This window comes from Rana temporaria, chromosome 2 (genome assembly GCF_905171775.1).
Source record: "Rana temporaria chromosome 2, aRanTem1.1, whole genome shotgun sequence".
NCBI classification, from domain to species: Eukaryota; Metazoa; Chordata; class Amphibia; order Anura; family Ranidae; genus Rana; species Rana temporaria.
The window spans coordinates 102,096,211-102,112,157 of NC_053490.1; the positions used below are offsets into that span (position 1 = coordinate 102,096,211).

At 44.7% G+C, this 15,947-nt stretch overlaps 1 protein-coding gene across 2 annotated transcripts in view; it reads left to right on the top strand.

Annotated features, from left to right (window-relative positions):
- Positions 1-724: 724 nt before the first annotated feature.
- EIF4B (eukaryotic translation initiation factor 4B) overlaps positions 725-15,947 on the top strand; it is a 60,575-nt gene continuing 45,352 nt past the window's right edge. For both annotated transcript variants that reach the window (XM_040340628.1, XM_040340629.1), the window contains exons 1-2: positions 725-821; positions 12,481-12,921. In XM_040340628.1, coding sequence (XP_040196562.1) covers positions 809-821; positions 12,481-12,921 — 454 coding nt within the window. In that variant the 5' untranslated portion in view covers positions 725-808. The remainder of the gene's footprint in view (positions 822-12,480; positions 12,922-15,947) is intronic.

Genomic DNA, 15,947 nt, shown 5'->3' on the forward strand with positions numbered 1-15,947 from the left:
TACTGCCTGTCCCCACCATTGACTGCCCCCTCTATACTGCCTAACCCCACCATTGACTGCCCGCTCTGTAATGCCTGTCCCCATCATTGACTGCCCCCTTCGTACTGCCTGTCTCCACCATTGACTGCCCGCTCTGTAATGCCTAACCCAACCATTGACTGCCCCCTCTGTACTGCCTGTCTCCACCATTGACTGCCCCCTCCGTACTGCCTGTTTCCACCATTGACTGCCCGCTCTGTAATGCCTGTCTCCGCCATTGACTGCCCCTTCGGCACTGCCTAACCCCACCATTGACTGCCCGCTCTGTAATGTCTGTTTTTTCCTCCTGTTGACTGTAACACAGCAGCATTTTTCCTGTCAGTGATATTGAGATATTTATTCCTCCACCATTGTTAGCAGTATTTTGTAGCATGTGAGTACAAGTGGGCGTTGTCAGTAGGATGTTCCCGGATTTTATTTTGTCACTTTACAGTATAAAGAATTTAATCTTGTGACACGCACAGAAACAATAAAGGCAAACAGATGAAGGTGGGAAGAACTAAGTGATAGTTCGTTTTTCATGATCAGCAATTAAAACAAAGTACACGTTGCGCACTAAATACCGCACGTGTTCTTTTTAGATCACGCTGCAACCCAGCATTACCAAATACAGCTGCTGGCGACGCCTCATAGTGCCAACAACAAAAATGGCGGGCTCGATCACGCCGCGCCCACTGCGTCGTGACGTCAAGCAGCCGCTCTCTTGCCTTCGCTGGATACACGTGATCGTCTCATCCGGGTCTTTGCGTTCTTTCACACTCGGCCCAACATGGCAGCTTCAGGTGAGTGTGTTCGAGGGAAGGGGGGTCGCAGCCGGCATTGGCTCTGCGGCGGCTCGTCAGCCTTCATATTCCGCGTGCGTGCGGCTCAGCGCCCGCCCTACCTACCCACCTACAGCGTGTGTCTGGCGGCGGGTGGGGGGAGGCGCTGTGCGCAGAGACACGCTGCATAATCCCGGGGCTGGCCCAGGCCGCACCCTGTCTGTGTGTGCGCGGTGATTAGCGCGGCCTGCAGGCCGGGACGGGATGGAGAGGAGGGCATGGGGGTCGGGTGCGGCATGGAGGCCGGGGGGGATGCCAGCTGTGTTCAGCGGCTGGGACGTCCCATGTGTGTGAGGGGGGAGCTCCATAGTGCCGCCTTCCCTCCAGTGTAATCCTCATGTCCGGCCTGGGCCGCTATTACACGGGCGGGTTATCCGGGGATCAGCTGTCCCTGTGTGGAGGTATAGATGGGGGTATCAGTGTGGCCTATAGAGGGCAGGATATACAGGCTTTGCCCCGCCATTACAGGCCCACCGGGGGTGGGGGCACGGGAGGTGTAATCTCTTCCCTCAGGCCTGGGCATGGTCAAGGGGTGTGCTGCCTCCAATCCGGCCTGTCCGTGGAATCTCCGCCCCTAGGAGGTCAGCGGAGCCTGGAAGACACGTCAACAATCGGCACCATGCCGTCCCCTGCCTCCTGATATATGTGATCTACACCCTCCTATTACCTTCTTTCACCGTGTAATCTCACTTCATGTACAGCTGGGTCAGTGTGTGCTCTGTGTGTAATCTCACTTCATGTACAGCGGGGTCAGTGTGTGTGATCTACACCCTCCTATCACTAATACCTTCCTTCACCAGGAGCCAGGGTAATCTCACTTCATGTACAGCGGGGACAGTGTGTGTGATCTACACACTCCTATTACTAATACCTTGCTTCACCAGGAGCCTGTGTAATCTCACTTAATGTACAGGGGGGTCAGTGTGTGCGCCATGTGCACTCCTCTCCCAGCCATGTGTTTTGTGTCCATAGAGGAGAGTCCTAACCATACAAGTGCAGGTGATATTTCAGTGGCGGTGCTCACCTGTGTGTATGTGTGCCCCCAGTTCAGCTGTGTTTAGAGAGCGTGCAATGCTGTGTTCAGGATCCCATTACAGCATGGGTGCTCAACCTGTGGCCCTCCTGCTGTTGATGCAAAACAATTACCTTCATGCTTGTAACTTTATCAGCCTTGCATTGCATCATGGGACTTGTAGTTCCACAAGGCTGATAGTTACAAGCATGACTCCAGAGCCAATGCATTAGAGACTCCGCCAAATGCAGTTAAAGTGGTTGTAAAGGCATAAGGTTTTATCTTAATGCATTTGAAAAAAAAAAAAAAAACCTGCAAGACAAAGCCATAATGAGCTAGTATGACTAGCATACTAGCTCATTATGCATTACTTGCCTTCGAATCAAAGCCGTTCTCTTCCTCCTCCGGCCGCAGACAGCTCTTCACAGATATCTGGAAGGTTACTTCCGGGTATCGCCGCTCCGGCGCTGTGATTGGCTGGAGCGGCAATGACGTCACTCCCGCGCATGCGGGAGGCATCAAATACGGCATTTCCGTTTTTAAGAATGGGGTTTTTACTGCGCCTGCGCTGTTATCTATGGCGCGCCTGCACGCCGTAGACAACTGTATACCTATTGGCAAATATCTCCTAAACCGTGTAGGTTCAGGAGTTATTGCGAACACCTACAGGTAAGCCTTAACCTAGGCTTACCTGTCCGGGTGGGAGTTTACAACCACTTTAAAGTGGTAGTAAACTGCAACTCCCCCCCCTTGCAAGGCAAAGGCATAATAAGCAGTATGAATCGCATACTAGCTCATTATAAAATTCCTTAGAATGAAGCCCCCCCCCCTCCAGTGGCGCCCGCACACCGCTAACATCTTTCCCGGTGTTTCTTCTGGGTGTGCGGGCTCCGACGCTGTGATTGAAAGGAGCCATGATTACCTCACTCACGTGTACGGGAACCGCTGGTCACGGCACGGGGGCATCTGTTCGTTTTTTGAGCGCATGCGCTGATGTGAACAGTAAATATCTCCTAAACGATGCAAGTTTAGATGTTTACAGTACCTTTAGGTAAGCCTATAATTATACAGGGTTTATATAGCACCAACAGTTTGCGCAGCGCTTTACAACACGAGGGCAGACAGTACGCTTACAATACAGGAGAGATCAGAGGGCCCTGCTTGTTTACTCTCTAGAAGGGAGGGTATAGTGAGGCTTACCTATAGGTACAAACACACCAGAATAGTTTACTTCCTCTTTAAAGGCTAAGTTCAAACCCCCTCCCCCCTTTTTTTTCCCTTCTAAATTTCAGCCCCCCTATGTACCAATATAGCATTAATATACGTATTTTCTGAAAAATGCTTTCCATTTAATTATGCACAGGCTTACCTCACTGTCTTCATATCTGTTTATACACACTGCTTGATTACTTCTGCCTTACTTCCTGGTCAGACTTTAGGTCATGACACAGGAAGGGGTTGAGCAGCTGATCTCATTAGCACACACCCTGCGTCATCTACCCTCAGCTGGTCAACGCCTTTCTGTATCATGATCTAAAGTCTGACCAGGAAGTAAGGCAGAAGTAATTGAGCAGTGTTTCACCACCTATGAAGAGTTAGATAAGCCTGTATATAATAAATGGAAAGTGGGTTTTGTTTTTGCAAACAAAGTACATTAATGCTATATTGGTACATAGGGGAGCAGAAATTTAGAAAAAAAAAAGTGAACTTATCCTTAAGATAAAAATCCTATGTGCAGCACCTCCCTTCAGCCCCCCCCCCCGGCACATGCACTTTGAACATCTGGCATACCTTGCCGAAACAGAAGGCTCCCGCACATATGCATGGGAGTGAAGTCATCGCAGCTTCGGCCGATCAACCTGAAAGACAGACAGGGGAAACATGTCGGACCTCTCAGCTGGAAGGCTGAAACAGCGAATCGATTATGAAAATGGTAATCGATTAATTTCATAATTGGTTATTCGGCCAGTAACATAATGGGGTTAAAAAAAAAAAAAAATTAGCCCTTTATAGTGCAAAAAAAGCAAATCTCTACTGTAAATATAACTTTCACTGTCCCACAGTAAAAATATGAACCCCTTACAGTAGCAATTATTTGCCCTTTTTGTACTAATTTTAGTATTTTTAACTCCGTTATGTTACTAAATATCTCAGGCCTGGGTCACACCTCTGTTTTTTGCAGAAACACACTATACTTTATTTACATGGTTTCACATCCATGATTTTTTTAGCTGCTGCAAGGGCCTTTTTTTTTTTTTTTATGCAAAACTGCCATTTTGATTTTTTTTCTTCAATATACTTCAATGGAGAAGCTGCAGAAAAGCATTTTTTTGTGGCAATTTGTGTTTTTTAATCTGCCCAAATACAAATTGGCTAAAATAAATAAGGAAAAATGCAAATCGCAGCAAAATTACCTTTTTACTTTTAAGGATACTCACCTTCGTGACACTCGCAGGTATTGGAAGTTTTTTTTTTACACTTGATGCAGAGATTTTGTTTAGGTATTACCCTTTTAGATTTTCGAACCACTTTAAGGTTTCCTTCATGCCAGCTGTTAGAATGCAGTGGCTGTTGTGTGGTGAGACCTGGCTGGATAACTGCAGTGCCGATCGCTGTGCATCACGGGCTTTACTTTTTGTTAAAAAATTTTTTTTATTGAAACTTCAGTGACATTTCAATTAGTTCTGTACAGCTTGCTTTACCTTTATTCAGTGCACATTGCCACAATGTGGTGGTGTGAACCGAAGACATAGTAGACGAGGCATTATGCTTTGTCTTGCCTTCAAACTGCGCTGGAATAGCTGCCCAACGCAGTCCCACCACACCTGATGTGAATCGTACAGACCTACAAAAGTGCCTGCAGGTGGCCAGGTGCATACGGACCTAATTTCTCCCTTTCCTATAAGCTCCCGTCGCTTCAATGACCATAAGCTTATAACAGCGGTAACCAGTGAGGACGCGACTCACGCATGCGCAGTAGGGAACCAGGCAGTGAAGCCGCAATGTTTCACTTCCTGATTCCTTCACGAGCATGGCGGCAGGGGCAGCCGAGAGATGAGTGGTTGCGGGCACCCTGGACAGGTTAGTGTCCATTTATTCAGTCAGCAGCTGCAGTATTTGTAGCTGCTGGCTTTTAACTCTAATCCGCTTTAACTCTGATCAGCGGATTACAACCCACTGATCAGCGTTGACTTCAAATGTGCCCTCCCCCATATCCTATCCCCTTTTCTCCTCCACCTGATCCGACCCCCGCAAACCGGATCACAGCAGCTACCCTCATTTAGCTGGCATCCCTTCTCTTCCACTGGCTTCAGGTGCTGCATGGAGCTATGGGGGAATCCAGATATGTCCCCCTCATCCCCGCCAGTTAGCCACTTGTATTGCCCCCGCTGCCCTGATCTATGTCTGCTATGAGCAGCGTCCTTCCCGCCGCTTGCAACTTTTGCCTGCACTGAGCTCCGGCGACATGTCAGGCTGGGGTGCATGGTGGGGAAGCGGTGCTGGTGGTGGGTGTGTTTACCAAGCTCCCCCCTGTAGTACAGTGGACGTAGGCAGCAAATCGCTCCTATATCCACTGACAGCTGATGCATAGTAAACCAAAAGTGTTACTATGTATCAGATTGTATAGAGATTTCTCATTCATTCATAAAATGACAGATTCCTTATTCCAGTTAAGTGCTGCAGAGAAAGGGACGGCCCCTTTCTCTGTCTCAAAAAGATATGGGGAGGGGGGGGTCTGTTTAGACCACTAATATTGCATCAAAGACTCCTATAAAAAAAAGTTGGTAAAACCCCCCCGGGTCCACCCGCACCCAGCCTCTCCACAGTGACGGTTTCCTGCACTCACCCCTCCACGGCTTCCTACTCTAATCCTCCTGGCCAACCCGATCCGTCCTGAGAACACAATGGTGAATATTAATTTGCTGTTGTCACAAGTGGGTGGGTTTGGGGTAGGGCCGAAAGGACAAATCGATCAACAACTAATCAATTATGAAATTAATCGATTACTATTTTCATAATCGATTAATCGCCCAGTAACATAATGGGGTTAAAAAAAAACTAAAATTGCCCCTTTATAGTTCAAAAAGAGCAAATCGCTACTGTAAATATTACTTTCACTTTTCCCCAGTAAAAAAATTAACCCCCTTACAGTAGCGATTTTCTCTTTTTGTACTATAAAGGGGATTTTTTTTTTTTTTTTTTAAACCTCATTATGTTACTAAATGTCTTAGGCCTGGTTCACACCTATGTGTTTTTGGTGCTTTTTGCAGAAATGCACTACAGTTCATTTACATGGTTTCCTACAAGACACGTTCACATCTATGCTTTTTTCAGCTGCTGCGTATTTGGAAAGGGTTTTTCTACGCAAAAAAAAATTGCTTTTTGGTTCAATATACTTCAATGGAGAAGCTGCAGGAAAACATGTAATTCGTTTTTGCAGCAATTTGTGTTTTTTAATCTGCCCAACAACAAATTTGCCCAAAATAAACCCCCATAAAAAATGCAAATCGCAGCAAAATCACGTTTGCAAAAATCAACACTCGCAGCAAAAAGCACTGCAGAAACTGTTTGAAATTTTCACTTGCTTTTAGCATTCAATTTTAAAATGAATATAATTTCTGAACAAAAACGCATACACCGTCTGCTCTGACCAAGTTTTCTATTTCTAAATTTTCCCGTCACTGTGGTTGAAAACAAACGTCGATTTAACCCCACTAACGATTAGAAAATCTAACATCCTTAAAAGAAAACATTTTTTTGAGGGAAGAAATTGTTTTTGTATGTAATATAGTACAGTTCTGTTTGAAAATCTGCAAAACAGTCAACTTTTTTTTCCTTTAAAAAGAAAATGTGATCTGAGTCTATTTACCAGATTCAACCTCTAATAGTATATACTGTGTGTATAATATATATATATATATATATATATATATATATATATATATATATATATATACACACGCATACAGCCTTATTTAAACTTTACATATTGACTAAATTGTACACCACACTTTAAGGTTATTAATCAAAACAATAATCGGGCAATTAATCGATTATGAAAATAATCGTTAGTTACAGCCCTAGTTCGGGGTGCAAGCTCTCCAACCTTTCTCAAGCCAATTAGATAACGATTTTAGTTATTTTTTTAACAAATATATATTTTTTTATAAACCATTGTGCCCTAAAAATCAGTAGCACCTTATTTGTATTCTGGTCATGTGCTTTCAGAAAATATAGGGTTTGGGGAGGTTTTTAACAAGCTCTGAAAGCTGTAAGGGAAAAATAAAAAAGCAATGGAAACATTGCAAAAATGGCCTGGCCACCTGAGGTGTAAAAATAAAGCACAGGGCCTGGCAGCCGAAGGGTTTACAACCACTTTAATGCCGCACTACTGCATGTGGTTCCAGCGCTGCCTCATTCACTTTGAAGTTGCAGTCGGCGGGTTGTAGTGACGCAAAGCATACTGCTGTGTTATTTATATGGGCTTGCCAGCTTGTTTACAGTAGGTATGCACACAGTGACATGTAAGAGCCGGTTCACACTGGGGCGACTCGTCGGGCGACTCAGCCGCCTGACAAGTCGTGTCCCAGTCTATTCACCAGAACCGTTCTAATAGGAGCGACGCAAGTCGCTCCGACTTAGAAAAATGTTCTTGTACGACTTTGGGGGCGGCTCGGGGCGACTTGCATTGACTTCTATACAGAAGTCATTTTTCAAGTCGCCTCTGAAGTCGTGCCGCCCCAGTGTGAACCGACTGAGTGTATCAGATGTCAAGGCATGTCCCTAATATCGTGGTTTGACCATTTGCGTTTACTTGCAAGGGTTCTGGCGTACATGTGTATAAGAGTGACAACCTGTGTGCTGTGTTGCAATGCAGTTTGCATTCACCTCTGGTAGAAGCACAAGTATGCTGAATACTGCTGCAACACTTAGGGCAATGTTGACTTTTAGATTATGTTGTGCTTGTGGTGCACTGACGGTTACCTTTGCAGTGCCCCTGTTAGGGTAATGTATGCCTATGTTATAACAAATATCACTTTGCAGTGTACACCTTAATGGAAACAGTGCGGTTATGCGCTGCCTTTTAGGGTATAAAAATACTTGACTAAAGTAAACAAACAAGACGTGACCTTTGCCATGCATGGTGGCTAGTTTTTCATTGTTTTTTCATGTAACTGCATGTACAAGAATAAAGTTTGCCACTTCAGTGGAAAGACTTGGCAGAATGGGTTTATTAAAAATCATACCTCCTAACTTGCTGAGATAGGCATGAGGGACAACTATTAGCAAAAGTATATAGGCATAGGACAAAAAAAATCCCCAAAGCGTATATTGAATGGCTTTCACCAAAAGTTATCGTGTCTATAAACTATGGGATATTTTTATTTATTTTTACTAGTAATGTCAGTGATCAGCAACTGTGACATTGCGGTGGAAAAATTGGGGACCAGAGACGTTATTGGAGTGATCAGTGCTTAAAAAAAAAAAATACTTCTGATGTTATCAGGAATGCAGCATCCGTGTCATTTCCTCAGATATCTTCTTTCCTAGCAATTTTCTGCAAAGTACCTATTGCCCTGACCCCCCATGTAATGGAGATAAAGATAAGGACATGTTTGTGGTCCATATCAGGGGAGCTGCTTAGGCCAGCCATAGAAGGAGAACATTTCTTACCTGCAACCACAATGGCTTGATTACCCCATCAACACACAGTGCTGATGGTAGAATCCCTCCCGCTGAGCCATTGTGTTCTAGGGATCGACGATATCGTGTGTTTTTTTTTTTTTTTTTTTTTTTTTTTTTATTCAGGGCCGATACAGATTTTTCAGCTGCCTTTCAGGCCGATATTCTGTAGGCTTTCTTTTTTACACTTTTTTTTTATTTATTTTTTGTATTTTTTTTTTTTTTTATTGCTGTCACAAGGAATGTAAACATCACTAGTGACAGGTACTCTTTATGGAGGGATCTGTGGTCTATAAGACCCTCATGCTTCTCTGCATTTGGTAAGTATTCAAAACGTCAAGCTCTGCATTTTTGAATACTTTATATATTTTTTTAAAACTGTAAGTAATGTCATGACATTGCTTTCAGGTTACTAGATCAAAGACCTGAACAAAGCATCGGCTTTGTTCAGGTCTTCGGCCAGGCAGTGGACGTGGTGGCTCGGGTCTCGTGGTGGCTGCTGAGGCGCCGTAGCTGTTATTACAAGAAAGCTGACTGTCCACTCTAAAGGTCCTGGGGTGATGCTGAAATCTTGTCCGTTTCCTGATGAACGGGCTGAGATTCATACTGTCTATGAACGGCTTTAGGGGGACAACCATTGATCACTCTATAGAAGTGGTGGGGGAGTTTCATATCCATCTAGGGGCAGGATTGCCAGGTGAAAAGCTGGGAAAAAATAGGAAAATGAATGTAGCTGCCACACCATGGATTAGCACGTGACAGTATATTAGTTTTGAGTTTCGATACCTTTCAATGACAGATATATATTTAAATAAATGGAAACGGAAACACAACAGCTGTGTGTATTTCAGCGCACTGCCTACTTCTGAAGGGAACAGCTGCTGTGTTAGTGTTTTGAAAGTATGTTTTGCTGTGGGACATACCTTTTTATTACTATAATTTTTGTATGTTATTTTGGCTGATTCTGTTTTAAAAGTGCCTAGCATGGATATCCCTGTGCAACCACACAAAGGTGTGTGTATACAGCTGCTGTTTGCTTTTGGCACTTGTCATGCTCTAGGTACTGTCAGTAGAATTTCCTCCTTGCACTTTCTATATCTGTACAGGGGGAAGTATGTCATGTGTGGGCATATAGAGTTGCATGTGTTGCTGAGCATTTAGCAACTATGTTGTTAGTCGTAAAACCTTGGTTTGCAAGCATAATTTGTTCCAGAAACATGCTTGTAATCCAAAGCACTTGTGTATATAAAAGCATTTTTTTACAGGGTATAAAAGAGAAGAGAGGCACCTCCTGAGGCCCCTTTCACATTACAGCGGGAGCTGCGGTGGCGGCATTTTGCCGCTAAAAATAGTGGCGCTATACCGCCGGGATTGCAGTGGAAATCGTCCGCGTGCGGTATTAACCCTCCTAGCGGCCGATAAAGGGTTAATACCGCCCGCAATGCGCCTCTGCAGAGGCGCATTGTGGGCGGTATTGCCGCGGTTTTCCATTTTCTTTTAAATGGGAAGGAGCAGTATACACGCCGCTCCTCTCACTGCTCCTAAGATGCTGCTGACAGGAGATTTTTTTTTGTCTCCCGCCAGCGCATCACCTCAGTGTGAAAGCCCTCCGGCTTTCACACTGAGGTAGCTGGGCAGGAGTTTTTCAGGCGGTATAGCAGCGCTATTTTTAGCGATGTACTGCCTGAAAAACTCCTTAGTGTGAAAGGGGTCTAAGGCCCCTTTCAGACGTCCGCTCCGCCTGTCCGTTATTACAAGTCCGTTAACGGACTTGTAATACATCCCTATGGGATCGCCTCCGTTAGCGGATGGAGCCGTTGCAGGAACCAGGATGGGCTCCATCTCTTGCCAGCACTCTGAGTAGCAGTTGCGGACACACTGGTTTGCATGCCCCCCCTCACCGAGCCTGAGTGGCACACTAACAATTTTAGCCCTGGTTCACATTTGATGCTACTTTGAAATCGCGCTACTTTACTTCAAGTAGCGCGATTTCAAAGTAGCAGGGTCAGCGAGATTTCAGGTTCTACTTGATAGACATCTGTGTGGATTTATACACAGATGTCTATTGAAGTCGCACCTGAAATTGGCAAAAGTAGTGCAGGAACCACTTTTGCAAATCGGTGGGGTGCCACAAAATCGGTGTCGCACCTACTGGAATAGTGCCATTGCCGCCAATAGGCTGCGACTTGTCATGCAATTTGATCTGTCAAATCGCTCCAATGTGAACCTAGCCTTAAAGGTAAGTGTATATCATGTCAGAATATTTTTTAATGAAAGATCCCTAAGGCATTGCTCGACAGATACCAGCTGCTAGGTCACCGCGGACCAGAAACCGCATCCCGGTACCTGGGCCATCGGTAGCCCAACCGGCACCAGTGTGAGCAACGCCCTGGACATCTGACCCAGTTCCAACATTCAAAAACAAAAAACCCTAGCTCTGCTGCTTACAATGTCAGTTTTCCCTGTCCTCCCCACACACTAGCACCCCAGTACACTCTCCGCCTTCTACCCCCCTCAGACCTGATGCCGTTGTGCAAAAAGACACCCACACCTTGGCACCAGCCAATCTACGTGCCCCCAGAGAAAAGCAGGGAGATTAGCAGAGTCCAGCCCACACAGCATTCTACACACCAACAACCTCAATTGTCAAGCCCTACCCTAAGGAGCCAAGTCATGTTTAGCACTGACGTAGCTCCAATTGTTTTAGATGCATAAATTGTCTCACTTTTGGCAGTTCTTCAGCCTCTTTGTCGAATAGTCCGTTTAACTTCTAGTAAAAATGTATCTGTTTAATGAGCACACAGAATGTTTCTGGTTGTGACTGTGTTCTTGGATTGTCTCAGGGAAGGGCATTATCTCACGTTTGCTTCATTGCTGCAAGTGAAGAGATAAATTCAAGAAAGATAACCAGTTGCTTTGCTCATTATGTTTTATGTATCGGCTTGAGATTATTCTGCTTGCTTCCTGTATTTCTGAATCGTTTCTGCAGAATTACTGCAGCTTTACTAGCTTTTGACAGGCTTGACCTACCCTGAAGCCGGCCATGGATGGGTCAAAATTTGTATGGTTGAGCAAAAACTGACTGAATTTCAATCCATCCATGGGGTTCTTGGTTGTACTGAGGGTTTTTTTTTTTTATGCGATTTCTGCCACCAACTATATCAGCTTGTACGCAAGAAGCTGGCAGAGCCAGGACCTTCCACAATCCATGACTGGTAGTGGAAACAGGGCGCATGCGGCACCTTCTTGATGCTTTAAGCCTCTTTCACACGGAGCGGACCGTTTTTGTGTCCGCTCCGTGTGTGTCCGTCGGCTCAGCGGGGATCCCCGCTGAGCTGTCGGCGGACAGGGCGGTCCCCGCACACAGTGCAGAGACCGCCCTGTCTCTCCTCCGTTCTCCCCTATGGGGAATCGGATGAAGACGGAGCGTCTGTCAGTCTTCATCCGTTCCGCCGGACGGAAGAAAAATAGGGGTTTCTTTCGTCTGAAAAACCGGTTGCGGACGTTAGCGGATGCTAACGGACGCGATCCTATAGGGATGCATTAAAAGTCCGTAAACGGACTTGTAATAAACGGGCGAACGGTCCGCTAATGTGAAACGGGCCTTACTCTTCATTTTAAACATGCATATAATTTGCAGTGTCCAGCAACTGCCAATTCATTATTACCTCCTAGGAAACAAAAGTCTTCATTGTTGTAAACCATGCTCAAAATTGGATAGATTACACTGCAGTAATTAAAGGGTTATTTTGAGGTCTTGTTTACGAGTGGCAACCATCTAATTGTTTGCTTATAAATAATTGATTGTGGAGGCTAAGAAGCCAATTACTTCTACAAACCTAAAAGATGGGTTTACCTTACAAAAAGTTTTATTACACGCTTATACTTGCATGCTTTAATGCCCCATTTTCTTTAATCCCTTAGCTAAGAAGAAGAACAAGAAGGGGAAGACTCTTACCCTGACTGACTTCCTGGCGGATGATGGGGGCAGTGGCGGTGGTGGAGGCGGCAGCAGCGTCGGCGTTGGTGGTGGCGGCGGAAGCACCGGTGGCGGCTTTCGGGACAGCTATCAGAGCAGCGGTCGAGACAGCTATCAAAGCAGCGGTCGAGACAGCTATCGGGACAGCGGTCGAGACAGCTATCAGAGCAGCGGTCGAGACAGCTATCGGGACAGCGGTCGGGACAGCTATCAGAGCAGCGGTCGAGACAGCTATCAGAGCAGCGGTCGAGACAGCTATCGGGACAGCGGTCGAGACAGCTATCGAGACAGCGGTCGGGACAGCGGTCGGGATGGTGGTGGCGGCAGCACCTATACACCAAAACCGGTCAGCTGGGCAGATGAGACTGATGATTTGGAGGGAGATGGTAAGTAGCTCTCTTGTTTATGCTGTCTTTTGCTTGGATGTGGCTGTTGTGAATTGATATTGAAACAATTTTGCTGTGCCTAAAACTTAAAATGCTGCTGTAAATAGAGTTTGAATTAAACTTTTGTTTTGTACATTAAAGCAACAGGTTGGCTTTATTCTCCAAGCAAATCTACAGTCAGGTCCATAAATATTGTGACATCGACATAATTCTAATCGTTTTGGCTCTATACACCAGAGCTGAAATTAAACAAGCAATATGTGCTTTAACTGCAGACATTCAGCTTTAATTTGAGGGGATTTACATCTAAATGAGGTGAACAGTGTAGGCATTACAACAGTTTGTGTATATGTGCCTCCCACTATTTAAGGGACCAAAAGTAATGGGACAATTGGCCGCTCAGCTGTTCCATGGCCAGGTGTGTGTTATTCCCTCATTATTTCATTTACAAGGAGCAGATAAAAGGTCCAGAGTTCATTTCAAGTGTGCTATTTGCATTTGGAATCTGTTGCTGTCAACTCTCAATATGAGATCCAAAGAGCTGTCGCTATCAGTGAAGCAAGCCATCATTGGGCTGAAAAAACAAACCCATCAGAGAGATGGCAAAAACATTAGGTGTGGCCAAATCAACTGTTTGGGACAGCCTTAAAAAGAGAGAACGCACCGGTAAGCTCAGCAACACGAAAAGACCCGGAAGACCATGGAAAACGACTGTGGTGGATGACTGAATCATTCTTTCCCTGGTGAAGAAAACACCCTTCACAACAGTTGGCCAGATGAAGAACACTCTCCAGGAGGTAGGTGTATACGTGTGTCAAAGTTGACAATTAAGAGAAGACTTCACCAGAGTGAATACAGAGGGTTCACCACAAGATGTAAACCATTGGTGAGACTCAAAAACAGGAAGGCCAGATTAGAGTTTGCCAAACATCTAAAAAAAACTTCACAGTTCTGGAACAACATCCTATGGACAGATGAGACCAAGATCAACTTGTAACAGAGTGATGGGAAGAGAAAAATATGGAGCTGCTCATGATCCAAAGCATACCACCTCATCAGAGAAATATGGTGGTGATAGTGTCATGGCATGTATGGCTGCCAATGGAACTGGTTCTCTTGTATTTATTGATGATGTGACTGCTGACAAAAGCAGCAGGATGAATTCTGAAGTGTTTCGGGCAATATTATTATCGGCTCATATTCAGCCAAACTCATTGGACGGTGGTTCACAGTGCAGATAGACAATGACCTGAAGCATACTGCGAAAGCAACCAAAGAGTTTTTTTTAAAGGGAAAGAAGTGGAATGTTATGCAATGGCCAAGTCAATCACCTGACCTTAATCCGATTGAGCATGCATTTCACTTGGTGAAGACAAAACTGAAGGGAAAATGCCCCAAGAACAAGCAGGAACTGAAGACTGTTGCAGTAGAGGCCTGGCAGAGCATCACCAGGGATGAAACCCAGCGTCTGGTGATGTCTATGCATTCCAGACTTCAGGCTGTGATTGACTGCAAAGGATTTGCAAACAAGTATTTAAAAAGTGAAAGTTTGTATGATTGTTAATCTGTCCCATTACTTTTGGTCCCTTTAAAAAGTGGGAGGCACATAAACTGTTGTAATTCCTACGCCGTTCACCCAATTTGGATGTAAATGCCCTAAAATTAAAGCTGAAAGTCTGCAGTTAAAGCACATCTTGTTTAATTTCAAATCCATTGTGGTGGTGTATAGAGCCAAAAAGATTAGAATTGTGTCTCAATATTTATGGACCTGACTGTACTTTGATATCATGTGCTCCCACGCTAGTCCCATTTAACACCGGAAGCTAAAGGAACCTTATAATGGGGTGAAGGAGCAAATGACCAACTCCAATGTGACAATGCTCAATACAACAATGTCACATGAATTACAGCTCCAGCGACAAAGCTCATACAGGGCTTTGCTTCCTAGCAGCTGAAGGTGGGGAGAGGAAGGTAAGTGTCGGGTCACGTGCATGGTGACATGAACCTGTTGCTGTGCCCTTCATGGGCAAAGCACATTAAATTTAAACCCCTCCCACCCACAATCTTTTACCCTAAGAAATGTCTATCTGTTGAGAGCCAGCAGCCAGTACTTAACGCAGTGACTAGCTGTGGTCCATGCAGCTGATGGAGATCCAGTCAGCTCTAACTTAAAGATTGCATGTAGACTTCCTTGATAAAAAAAATTCCCTCCTGATCCCCCAGGGTCAGTCAAATAATCCCTGGATCAACTACTGCTGGTAGTATTGCCTATAAATGTTATCCAGTTATATTTTTTTTCCTTTTAGAAATGGATCCTGCTCTTTGTTTAATTTGTTTTTATAAATCTGAGCTGGATAGAACTAGTTCTTTGGGAAGTCTATTCCAATTCTTTTTTTCCAGCTCTTGCGGTGAAGAAGCCTTTCCGTACATATAGGTTAAATCTATCTTCCTCCAGACATACAGAGTGCACTCCATTGTCGTATAATGAAAATGAATAAATCAACACCAAATTCACTATATGGACCACTTTGGTATTAATGATCATATCCCCCTTAATTGCCCTTTCTCAAGAGAATAACTTCAGCTCCGCTACTCTTTCATAATTGCTGAGCTCCTCCATGCCTCTTATCAGTATAGCGCAGATAACAGATGGGCCATAGGATGGGTGATGTCATCGCTCCCAGGCATTGGCAGCTATTATCGAGCATTCTCTCCTTTCCCCTTCACCCGGCATTAGCTGACACAGAGGAGATGGCATTACTGGCGCAGCCTGAAAATAAGGAAGTATGCAGATCTTTCTTACACAGCTTAGAAAGGAGTATGGCGCATTTTTAGGATTAGTGATTATCCTGGAATTCAACTGTAAGCATTTGTGCACTTTCCTTTTCAACTGAAATTTGCAATAAAAAAAATGCATACTTCAAAAAAAAATGAAGCCTTACAACCCCTTGAACTTGGCCAAAATCATACCAGAATGTGTTCTATTTTGGTTTGTTTTCATGGTTTACTTAAAATTAATACTCTTA